The sequence below is a fragment of the Carassius gibelio genome, chromosome A23 (assembly GCF_023724105.1).
Source record: "Carassius gibelio isolate Cgi1373 ecotype wild population from Czech Republic chromosome A23, carGib1.2-hapl.c, whole genome shotgun sequence".
NCBI lineage: Eukaryota > Metazoa > Chordata > Actinopteri > Cypriniformes > Cyprinidae > Carassius > Carassius gibelio.
The window spans coordinates 12,380,251-12,393,501 of NC_068393.1; the positions used below are offsets into that span (position 1 = coordinate 12,380,251).

Genomic DNA, 13,251 nt, shown 5'->3' on the forward strand with positions numbered 1-13,251 from the left:
AGGCAGCGCTTAAGTCAAGAAGGACAAGTATAGTTAAAAGCCCAGAGTCAGCTGCCAACAGATCATAGGTTATCTTGACAAGAGCGTGCTCAGTGCTGTGGTGGGGAAGAAAAACAGATTGGAATGTTTCATACAAGTTATTATTGGACAGATGTTCATGAATTTGGATTGCAATACACTTTTCAACTACTTTAGAGATAAATGGCAAATTGGAAATTGGACGAAAATTTTAAAAATTATATGGATCACCCCCTGGTTTGTTAAGTATAAATGTAATAATAGCAGATTTAAGAGATGGAGAACCAAGAATCAGAACCAAGTGAAACATGAACAATTTTAGTAATCAACGGCAAAGGAAAAGTACATTAGCTTTATTAAATATTTTTTATTTAATTTTAATGCTACTACAGATTACATACACATTTTTACACTGTAATATATAATAATTTGGCTGTATTTGACTGTAATATACAGTCAAAAATCGTTTTTGAGAAAATATTCTGAAACATTAATTTTTTATGTATTACGTGCAGGTGTTTTGGCACCTGTATATTTTACTGTTCCGTAATTTAGCCAAACCATTAATTTTATGACCTGATATAATATTAATACAATAATCTATTTGCAGTACCAAAAATCACTTTGCATCTTAAAATATACTCATAAGCAACTTAGTACTCAAGACAGTTGAACAGAAGAACTTATAGGATGAATTAAATTTAATCAGAAAGACCATGTACATTTTTTTTACACATTTTTATAAATGTAGATTTTCAACCTAAATTATTATAATTTGTTTATTTAATAGAGTATTTAATTGTGGTCTCATTAAATGATTTAAATATAATTCCTAGATTTTCACTGTAACAATATTTTTCCCATTTCCCTTAGTATATAATAGGCTTAAAAATCTATGTCTGAAAGGCCTGCTGATAATATTTGTCAGTTTTTATTTATTGGTGAAGCTGTAGTCTATACACTTTCTGCCAGAATTTGTCCAAAAAGCCACTGGTTTATAATTGTAAACTTTTGCACATTTATCTTTGCATAAAGTATTCTGTCTTTCTTTGTACTCTATTTTGAATTGAGAGTGTGCATGTCGGTAATTAGTAATGACTGTACCAGGTCATACTGAAACTTCGTCAAAGCACATGTTAATGCAAATTTTTGCACCTTAATCTATGGATAAACTCAGAGAACAAATGTAATCTTCACATGCCGCACCTTTAGAGGGCGATGGAAGGAATTCATTGTAGTGAGATACTTGCTGTGGAAGAAGCTGTCTGACAGCGACAACGGCGAGCACTGAGGTAGGTACACAAGTTCACAAATGTGTGATATTATAAATTGTGAGGTTTCATTACAAATGTTTTCTGTTTTAAAAACGCATGCATTCTGAAGCTATAGATGCGCTAGGTGTAAAACGAAGACTTGATTCACGGAGCTATAACAGGACCCGATAGCCACCACCCGTGTATTCTGCATTTAATAGCTTTTGTTGTTTATGTTTAGGTCTTTTAAAACACATCATCATGACAACAGTCCAAGTGCCTGGTACTCCACGTGAGACGTCGTGGATCTCCGCGTGTCCCGGGGGTCTGTGGGAGGTTCGCCGGCGCTGGCTTGGAGAAAGACAACGAGGGGACTTCACGCCGATGCTGGGCTCACTGTGTAAGGTCAAGGTGCGGCGAAGTACTGTTACGGAGGGAGAAACGCAACGTACTGCTTCTCAAGAGCAGGAGTCAACAGCCAGCGTTGATTCTAGCGAGCAAGCTACCTCTCACCCCCGCTCGCAGGACTCTGTGCTGCAGCTCCCGCTGGAGGAGTGGTGCTTGCTGCGCATGGGCGAAGGGCAGTGTGACATTATAGAGGGCTGCCTGGAAGGGATGAGGGCTGGAGAGATGTGTGAGGTGAGGGCAAAGCTAAAATAGACCAGGGGTATCCAGTCCTGCTCCCGTGGGGCCACTATCCGGCAGAGTTTAGCTGAATCCCACCTCAAACATCTAGTCAAGGCTGTTCTTTCAACATCTGTCAGGGTTCACAGTCCTGCCATATTAGAAACTTCCAGGTAAGTGTGTTTTGACAAGATGGAGCTAAACTCTCCAGGACACTGGCCCTCCAGGAGCAGGTTTGGACACCCCTGACTTAAGACTTTTTACTTGCAAAAACTTAATATACCAGTATTTTACTGTTACAGAATTTTTAAAAGTGCATGTATTGTTAAATCGAATATATATTTTCACCCTAAATTATTAATATTTTTACCGAATATGGTAACCTAATTTACTGTAAAGCTCACATATATTGACTATGCATACAGTCTATGCATAGTAGTAAGGTACTGATTTTATCTTGATTACATAATCAGATTCTAAAAAGTAATTCAGTATAATCAGTGTTGGGTATAGTTACTTTGGAAAGTAGTTAGTTAGGTTACAACGTTACCATCAACTAAAAGTAATCAGTTATGATACAGCGTTACCTATTCATAAAAGTAACGCGTTAGAGTACTCATGCGTTACCAAAAATTAAAAGCCGTTTGCAGCGGCTCACACATGACAGACACAGCCCCCGGCCCCTTTAAATGCACCTAGGAGTCGTGACTCCCGACAATGAATAACGTCAGTCATCCGACTAAATTAACACTGCAGGATAACAATAACAGGAAAGACAGTCAGCAATCGGCTATTCCACATGGCGTTTTATTTATTTATTATCACAGAACATATTATTAATCAAAATTCGCACCTAACGTTACCCAGCCCGGGTAGCCTAGGCTACTGTATATTATGAGCACCACAAGATAACTCCTGATTTTTCTTTAACTTTAAATAATGCAGTTATCAAAGTACAAGTATGCTTACTTGTAAACACAACCTTAAACAGGCTTGCAGATTTAAATCCATTTAGAAATGATGAACAACCAGCCAGCCAAAGATCTAACAGAAATTAACAGCTGCCTGTCAAACAAAAATGATAACAAACCGAATTAAATCCTTCACTGCCACACAGGCAAATCACAAATCGCTTAATAGCCGAACTAATTATTATTAAAGTGTCACTCACAGTCACAAGCCTAAATTCGCTTTAACACAGTCCTCTTACATTTACTCTTCAAAGTAGTGATTAAAACGTAGCGTTAAATTTGAGGTAACACACACACACACACATACAGGGTCAGGTGCAGGGCACAGACGCATCACAGCCATTGACTTTACGATCACAGAGCTTCGGCTCCGCTGATACATCCGCAGGTGGCACAATAGACCTAGGCCTACTGTCTGACAAAATGCAGGCTGCAGTCGGGATTTTCCTTTCCTTAAAATAACGGATTACTTTTTAAAAAAAATAACGAAGTTACTGATTACTTACGTACGAAACTAACGCGTTAAGTTACACATTTCAGGAAAAAAGTAATTAGAGTACTCTATTATATAATTAGAGTTACCCACAACACTGAGTATAATTACATTGTATTATGTTTTAAAACACTCAATCAGACTAGTTACATTTTTACTGATTACATGATTACCTAATATTCACACAGTGGCAGTTAATGTTTCATAATTCATTGATACTCCTTAATTGTTTTTTAATTTTTTTAATTGTATTTGTCTTTTCTAAAAATGCCTATTGCTTATATATATATATATATATATATATATATATATATATATATATATATATATATATATATATATATATATATATATATATATATATATATATAAATAAATTTGTATGTGTGTTTATATATGTGTGTGTGTTTTCCGGTTTTGTGGAATTGCTCTCATACTGAGTAGTCAGACGACTATAAATACACAGAAAACTGTGTGACCTCACCGCATAAACAAATAAAATGTTCATGTATTTATTTTCAAATTATTTATTTCTTTCGATTTCAAATTCATAAGATTTAATTAATTATTAGCTTCACTCCTTCACAAACCCCAGTTTGGGAAACCATGACATAATACAATGTTCTATGCACTTAATTTTGTTGATAAGATTATTGTAGGAAATCAATTAATGTAATAAACGAGTTAGGTCAAAAAATTATAAAAAGTATTCAGATTATATTGGTTAAATGTAACATTAAATTACTAACTACAAGTCATTTTTATGTAATTTGTGTTCCACTAAGAACTACAGCTTGTTACAAATTTAACAGCTATGTATGTATATGTATCTCATATATAAACTTTTTTTTTTCTTCCAGTTTACAATAAGTGCCTGGAATGCAAGCAACTGCAAATCAGCAGGCAGTGATGCTAATGGTACCCAGACTGAAAATACAACAGGACAGGGATCGTCTCAGCAGTCTGACTGCTTTACACTTCAGCTTCACTCTTTAACCCCTGGGCAGGAGTCTTGGCAGATGACAGCTGGAGAGAAATGGGCTTGGGTGCTGTCTCACAAGCAAAGGGGTGGTCAGCGGTTTGGGAAGGGAGATATCTGGGGCGCGGCAGACTGCTACTGTAGAGCGGTGAAGCTGGCAATAACTTTAAATGGCAAAACAAGGAGAAAGCCAGTGGATGAAGTGTCTAAAGAAGGTATGGAGGAAGAGGATGATGATGCAGCTTTGACGCCATGCTTTGATCAAGAAAATGAGCAGGCAGGTGCTGATATCTCAATTCCAACTGAGGAGGAGTACAAAACTGTAAAAGCAGAACTTCACTGCAATCTTTCTTTATGCCAGTTTAAGTTAGGCCAGCTTGGTAAATCCAGAGACAGCAGCATCAAGGCCACTGAGCTGAACCCAAAGAGCACTAAGGCCTGGTACCGGCTTGGGCAAGCTTGCCTGCAGCTGGGCGAACTGGAGGAATCTCGCATGGCCTTTGGAAAGATTCTGGAACTCCAGCCTGATTCTGCATCAGCTCGCACTGCTCTGAAACAAGTGAACTCCAAATTAAAGGACTTAGACAGTAAACTCGGTCAAAGGCTGAGCAAGATGTTTATCTAGAAAATAACTGAAAGTTGGGAATTACAAAAGCAGAACGTGCATATGTATGAACATTATAAAAACTGTTAAGTGCCCAGAAGTTGTTTTGGGTCTTTCCTTGTAGCTTAAAGGATTAGTTCACTTCCAGAACTAAAATTTCCTGATAATTGACCCCCCCACTCCCCATGTCATCCAAGATGTTCATGTCTTTCATTCTTCAGTCGAAAAGAAATTAAGGATTTAGAAGAAAACATTCCAGGATTTTTCTCCATATAATGGACTTCAATGTTTGCCAATGGGTTGAAGGTCCAAATTGCAGTTTCATTGCAGCTTCAAAGGGCTCTATATGATACCAGATGATAAATATGGGTCTTATCTAGCAAAACGATCTGTTAATTTATTAAAAACAAAAACAAGTGCTAGCTCAACCTCACACATTATGTATTCATGTTGGAAAGGTGACGCACGTTAGCTCTTCGCCTGTGTACTCCAGTTCAAAAGGTTGGGTAGGGGCGAAAAACTTCATTCAAAATCATTGGTTCACTTTTTTCTTAGCACATTCACTATGCAAACACTGGGTCGGTACTTCCAACTACTTCATGCGTGACCTTTCCAACGTGACAACATAATGCGTGACGTTGAGCTAGTGCAGGAAAAGCATTTGTGGTTAAAACATTTATTTTATTTTTAAGAAAATGACAGACTGTTTTGCTACAAAAGACCCCTGTTCCTTAGCTGGTATCGTGTAGGACCCTTTGAAGCTGCACTGAAACTGCAACTTGGACTTTCAGCTCGTTGGTTCCCATTGAAAACCATTATATGGAGAAAAATCCTGGAATGTTTTCCTCAAAAACCTTTTTTTTCGACTGAAGAAAGAAATGCATAAATATCTTTGATGACACGGGAGTGAGTAAATTATCAGGAAATGTTTATTCTGGAATTGAACTAATCCTTTAACTTTAAAACTTGAAGTATGTTTACTGTATGGGTAGTATACAGTATATACATCTTAAATGTTCAATGTTGTAATTTGTCAATGTTTAAATCGACAAAAACTTGAAAGTTGTGCAAAGTCATATGACTGCTTACTGAATGTACTTAAATGTATTTTTGTTAAAGTTTGTATATTTTTGTAAAATAAAAATGTACTGCTTTGATGTTTTGTTCTAAATCATGTTTTCATTTTGGATTCTTAACTGCTGTATAAAATGATCAAAAGCCAAGTATAATGCATTCTTGCATTAAATGACAATAAATAATGTTATTTATAAAAATAATGTTTTTCCCGTTTGTTTTGTTTTGGTTAAACCGTTGACACAATATGAACAATTAAATAGAATTTAATAGAAACATAAAATAATAGAATATTTAAGGGGATGCAAAATATTTTATCATAACATCTTTTTGTTTTGTTTGCAGAAAGGTTTAAAATCATACTATACACAACTGCACGGGCGTGGGTGGGATATGTTTGGGCATGTTTTACTTTATAAATTTTTAAAAGGGTTTTTTTTAATGAGGTAATTTTGTAGCCAATGGCATCACGTTTTTTAGGCACAGGCAGCCATCAGACGACGCCTCCTCTCGACCTTCACATTAGAAAGCACTAGTCTAGATGAGCTGCTGACGTTAGTGACAAAAAAACGAACATTTATATTTGCAAACTCTACTAAGCAGAAGGTAATTAATAAGGTAAGAAGAGTCTCGTATCATAACTTTGTGGGGTAAAAAATCCAGTCGATTCTTACAGTAATGTTCCTTGATATTGCTGCGGAGTTGTGACGAGAACTAACGTTAACGGTTTTATGACTAAAATAGACCAGTATACCGTTTAACAAGTCATAATAGAGCATATCAGTTAACTTTGTTATTAATATAGACTCTTAATATTCAATTGTAATGGCGACCCAGCACGGACAGTAAGTTACAATTTTGTAATTGCGGCCCAACACGGACAATAAAATCTGCGTCACGTAAATAAACCAATAACGTTAACGTTACGTTACATGGTTTCATTAAAACGTTCTGCGTGTCCTGAGGATGTACGTTTAATGAGGTATGGAAAATGTTTTAATAAGTGCAAACAGCATGAAACAAAATAGAGGAATACGTTCGCTGTGTGCGGATATCGTTTATTTGTAAAGCAGTTAAAAAAAAAACATTTGCTCAAACTTTTAAAGCAGCATTTAGTCATTTGTTTGCCCACAGTGATGTTCCCCCGAAATGATAATGGCTAAGGGGAATTGCAAAATAATTACTGTTTCCCAACAGGTTTTCCAAACACTGCAGCCTGCCGCTTTTTGCTTCCGCACAGACCCCACTTGTGGGTTTCGGGAGTTGTTTTGACAAATGTTACTAAAAATTATTAGTGCTGCATAGTAAGACCATCAGTATAACAAGACAAAAATGTGTCTTATTTTGGTCTTTATCAGGTCAAACTAAATTATTATTATTATTATTATTTTTATGATGATTATATTAATCACTTATTAAACAGAATTAAACTGAAGGACGTTTACATTAATTTTAAATCAGTCAAAATACATTGCAAATCCTGTCGTTACTGTTCAGATAATGCTAACCCATGTTAATTTCATCAATTCATTCATCATTGCAGTCATTGATGTCACGTGTCTGCGTGGCATGGTACGTGTACTGTTCAGATAAGTAGTGCCAAAAAGTAAAGTTATTTTTAGTTAAAAGTTATTCATATGTTATAGATATGTTATGTGTCCATCTTTAACCCTAAAAGAAATACATTTACTTTTTAACACTACTTATCTGAGCAGTACACGTAACATGCCACTCTGCAATGATGAATGAATTGATTAAATGAACATTTGGGTTCTTTGAAATTAAATTAACTGACCAACGTTTGACAAGAAATCTTCTTAAGACATTTTGCTTGGAAAGTCCATACAACTAGTGCTCACTATGGATATGATGAGCCATGTTTTAATGGAAAAATAAAAACTTGTTCACTGTGTTTGTTTATAGGTAATAACCAGAGCCGGTTGTGAATCTCCTAAATTGGCAAGTCAGACTCCCGTGGAGAAGATGTGGTATGTATGGATTCAAGGTATGTAATTCACAGTTTTAAATGTGCGTTTCCTGGGTGATAAAATTCTGGTTCTTATTGAGAAATCATTCAAGTGGGAGCCACAAGTCTCTGTGGCGCAATCGGTTAGCGCGTTCGGCTGTTAACCGAAAGGTTGGTGGTTCGAGCCCACCCAGGGACGTTACGTTTTTGTTTTGATGCTTTCATTTTTAAAAAATTAATCTTGCATCAACACAGCAACATTTATTCACAACATTTATTCAGACATTTGCTGTTACACCTTATGGTGGTTCAGTAATGATGTCTGTGTCCTGTACTATCAAGAGGGCTGTGCCAAGTATGCGACCACATGGGCCTCGCACCTCTAGAGGGCCTCACTCCTGGCCTGCATATTATATCAGTTATGTCTAATTGTTTATTATTGTTTTTTCATCCATTTTGTCCTTTGAAAGACTAAAATAGTCATAGCTGAGAGACCGTATAAGACTCTGTGTATAAGTATGAGTAAAGCTGTTTGATGTTAGGATGACAAAAGGTTTTAGAAGTTAAACTTTTAGGCTGGTCTGCCTCAGTGGTCCAAAAGCGCTCATCAATGTCAAAATGATCGAGAAGGCAGGTCTTAATCTCACTGTAACAATGCAAATAGCATTTGTGGCAAGATGCAAGTAGTACTGTATTAGAAAACTGTTTAATGATAGAAATGTTCAGCGACTGGCAGTGATAGACAATCTAGTGATGCAAACTACTCAACACCCATTTGTAATTGAAAATATGCAATAATGAATCATGCAAATCATAAATGAATGTGATGAGACATTTGGGTTTTTTCGACTATTAAACATATGAATAAGAGTGAATGTGCACATTTTGAAAAAATATTTTCAAATTCTGTAAATCGATTACTACTTCATTTGAAGAGCTGAGATGCATTTTTTGCATAAATCTAATTTTCTTCTAAAATGCGCATTAATGCGCATTGTTATCAGGCTCCTGTGTGTATGTTCAGTAATTTCACTTCAATGGCAATGAATAGTTTATTTTCTTTCCTATTAATGTAAAATAACTGAACATAAACAATAATTAACTTAAACAAGAAAATAATATTTAGAAGAAAATTTTGGATGGAACTTAAAGGCTTTGCATCTCAACTCTTCATATATATCTACAAACCTAGAACTTATTTTAGCATTCTTATTTACGTATTTAATTGCTTTATTATTATTATTATTATTATTATTAAACAGTAGATCTAACAATTCTTATGAGCGTGTGCGTGACCATGATTTGTGTGCAAGCATCTCAGTGAGCACGGCATCACAATCAATCAGATGCGTGTTAAAGTTGCGTTCGTTACCATGTAATTTAATGAATGCAGGCACAAAGGTCTGTAGTCTTGGTCATTTTCTAAAAGCATATCTTCCATTGTTCTGTAATAAATATTGATTTCAGTTTATACTTAAGCACATTTACCCTTAAAGACAGATAATAAAAAATATTGAACACAATCCTACTTAAGATTTACGCTTCAGCTGCAGTACACAGTGTACAATAGTTCACAATTATGTATTGATAGTATTTATGGCATTAGGCTCTCATGTAGCATGCATTAGGCCTGACATGCAGTTAAAAAAAAAGAAAATGCATCCATTTTTGGTTAAGAATTCATGTTAAAAGTGTAGCACTGCACATAGTGGATACATTAATAAAGTCTAGATTAATAATCTAGTGTCAAACTCAGTGTAACTACAGCTACTGCTATTTATTACTATTAATACGGGCATTTATTAGAATGAAATTAATTTTATCCTTAAATTTTCTTAAATGTTTTATAATACTTTAATGTTTTTCATGAAACTTAAATTTTTTTTTGTAAAACTTTATTTAAAACTTTGTATTACATTGATATGACTAATAGTCTGCAATTATTGGCAGCTGTAACTTGTTGTTAAATCAAACAAGACCTCTGAGAGGTACAAGAAATAATATTAAAACATGCACTAAGCCATTTAATATGCCTAAAAGTTGCTTTTGCTTTGAATGTATTCACGATTTCCAGTGTAACATATTGACAGCAGTCCCATGAACGTCTGTGGATAGGTGATACCTTTAGGTAAACCTCAAAATTGCCTTCGTGGCATTACCTTCATAATGTGCGATTTAATTTCAGTTCAGACTTTCCGAAAGAAAAGAAGTTTGTTTTTTGTGAAATATTACAATTATAGTAGCGACAAGGTCTCTGTGGCGCAATCGGTTAGCGCGTTCGGCTGTTAACCGAAAGGTTGGTGGTTCGAGCCCACCCAGGGACGGTCAGTTTTTATTTATTGATATATTTTTGAGTTGTGAAAGTTAGACGCAGCTGAAGTAGCAACTTCATGTTTAATGCAGGATGCATTAAAATATTTATAATATTACTAAATATTTGTAATCCTGTTGTTTAATTTTGAGGTCTAGTTATTTTAAACGAATGGACAAAACTGGCAGTCCCAGTAACATCTATACGATGAAGAATATCCTTAGCTAAGGCCTCTGCTGCAACTACAGGATGTCCTTCATCCTCACTGTCTGGTACACCAACTGATCAAAAAGAGATGCTTTGATTACCTGTTTGGTTGCCTCTCTCTGTACCTCTAAATGAAAGTCTACATTCATGGAAAACCGCTGTAGTGGGAGAAAGAATAACTCCATTTCAATCACCACAGAGACTTCAAAAGACTTGAAAAACATCCCGGACGAGCCCCCACTTGTTACGTTCCCAATTTCTTGTCTAGGGGCAGCAAAGAAGCGTAACAAAAAGTTGCAGGGAGAGAGGTCCCAGGACAAGCAGAAATTACCACACCAGATTAAAAGTAAAAAGATATACAAGTTTTATTTTAAATAAATCAATGGGATGCAAACATAAGGCTTCGGGAGGGAAAATGGCCAAAATAACAAACAAAAGAAACTCTAATGGGGGGTTTGTGAAAATACCTTATATAGCTTCAGAAGAAAAAGAAAATCTTCCCCTAATCCTTCTCTAGTTAAACTAAGGAGAAAACATGAATTTTCAAATGAAAGGGCATTCTCCTCCCTACAAATGATAACACAAAAAAAGATTGTGACAAATTTGAAAAACAGATATTCTTGAAAGTAACTCTGGCCACACAGGCAAACAAAGCACAACAGCATACAACTAGGGGTTAACTTTAACACTTTCTAACTGTTTAATGACAACTGTACACACAGAGTTAACATACTCACATAGAAGTTACACAGCATACCTTTAGTGTTCACCCAACAACATACACACTGAAACTGACAACCGCTGCCATTTTGAAGTGCGTTCCACTTTGTGAAGTGGACGAGGGCAGTTTATATGGACAGACCCTCGAACCCTCGATTTTGACAAAGGGAGCGAGTCTGCTTCAAATGCACACTTCAGACCGCTCCATAGACCACAATGCAACACGATTATGACATCATTGCAGACTGCATTTCTGTTATCCCCATCCCAAACAAGTCTATTTTATATATATATATATATATATATATATATATACACAGTTGTCATTATACATACATGCATACATAGACACACACACACTCCGTGCATCTGCAGTCTGTGTGCGTTACTTATGTGGTGCAGAAGCAGCACGGACTCATACTCATTGTGCTTTCACAAAGGACGCGTTTGCAGTTCGCTACTCGGTACGTGAACGATCGCTGCACTGCTGCAGACGGACCACTCCTCGAACGCACTGACGGACCGCAACCGCGTGAACGCTGGAATCCATTAACATGGGTGTGTAAAAAAACGAAACGCATATGCACTGCAGACGGTGTAGGCTATGTGTGACACAGGCTTAAGGTTGTTGCACCTGGTGCAATGTGGAATTAGTTTACAGCTTTCTCAAGCAGTTTGTGATGCATATTGGAAACAGGAGATGAGCCACTGGTCTAATGCACTACCGGTCTTGAGAAATCCTTCTCAAAGACTTACTTTTAATCATTTATTTTATTTAGGTAGCATACATGTTTTGAATTCAAATGAGCCATTTTAATCTAGATTAATTCCAAGATTACAGTGAGATAAATCTAGATTAAAAAAATTAATCTATGCCCACCACTAAAATACATATATATATATATATATATATATATATATATATATATATATATATATATATATATATATATATATATATACTTTTTTACTTTTATAACAGTCCAGGCATACCTATATACATATAGAATACTGTACCAAACAAATTTGTAAGTGGAAAATGTAAACGATAAACCGGCTCCATAGCAGATTGTAAGTGATGATCAAGGGCTTAGGACGTTCCATTTCAGCCCATTGCAAGGGTTCTGTCAGTAGTGGTCACTCATGTAATGTAATCAATGACATACATCTGATTATATGAGACAGAGAAGTTTGTGAGTGAAGGGCAAAGGAAAACTGACTGGAACACAGCCAAGCACTACCTCTTACATCAGCAATTGATAATACACATATGTCCCTATGGACATTACAACTGAATTCTTTTAAGTATGGATCTTTAAAAGTGAGTTTGTTTGAATTTTGAATTTTATTTGATACTCCCAAGATTTTGCATTTTTATTCTTAATGATAAATATGACAAATAGAACATTGCAGTAATTAAATTTTTACTGACAACCCAGAAGTTATGATCTCCCTGGTTACCTTAACAAACATCACAATGGGATTTATCCATTGGCTTTTGGATGATCATAGGCTCTGTAATAATAAAAAAAGTGTTCATAATAATCTTTACAAATAAACACAACTTTATATGTACTTTGAAACCTAAATACAGAAGCAACAAATAATAAATGCTGACAAAGCTTCGCTTGAAATAGACTAATAGTTGGAGGGGGGAAATATTGGTTATATCATGCATCTTTCCAGGTAGAATTATTATTAATATTATTTATATTGAGCATGAAATATGGGAACAAAATGAACCTTATCATAAATTACTAATTGTTAAGAATGTATTATTCAATGTAGCTCATTTTTAAGGGCTGCTTCAAAAATAATGTAAGAGCGACCTCTTGTGTTAAACTCGGAGGGAAAACTGTAATGTATAAGTTCGGCCCTTGCTTTTCCTGTAGAGGGCGGTAGAAGCTGGAAGATTGGGAGATTTCTTTGCTTTTCGCTTGGGGTAACCAAAGTTAACCAATCAAAACGCACCAATGGCGACAGACTGAGTGCTTTTGAAAATACCGTAGAAGTGTAATGTGACATAATATT

General features: G+C 35.7%; 1 protein-coding gene and 2 non-coding genes across 3 annotated transcripts; all 3 read left to right on the top strand.

Annotated features, from left to right (window-relative positions):
* The first annotated feature begins 1,206 nt into the window (after positions 1-1,206).
* LOC127944536 (FK506-binding protein-like) lies at positions 1,207-6,113 on the top strand. The gene is made up of 3 exons (XM_052540541.1): positions 1,207-1,310; positions 1,513-1,910; positions 4,220-6,113. Exons 2-3 carry the CDS (start codon positions 1,533-1,535, stop codon positions 4,961-4,963), a joined length of 1,122 nt encoding a protein of 373 aa, XP_052396501.1. The 5' UTR covers positions 1,207-1,310; positions 1,513-1,532; the 3' UTR covers positions 4,964-6,113.
* A 1,994-nt stretch (positions 6,114-8,107) lies between these two features.
* trnan-guu (transfer RNA asparagine (anticodon GUU)) lies at positions 8,108-8,181 on the top strand. The gene has a single exon. It is a non-coding gene; the product is annotated as a tRNA-Asn (tRNA).
* A 2,051-nt stretch (positions 8,182-10,232) lies between these two features.
* On the top strand, positions 10,233-10,306 carry trnan-guu (transfer RNA asparagine (anticodon GUU)). Its single transcript has one exon. It is a non-coding gene; the product is annotated as a tRNA-Asn (tRNA).
* The last annotated feature ends 2,945 nt before the right edge of the window (positions 10,307-13,251 follow it).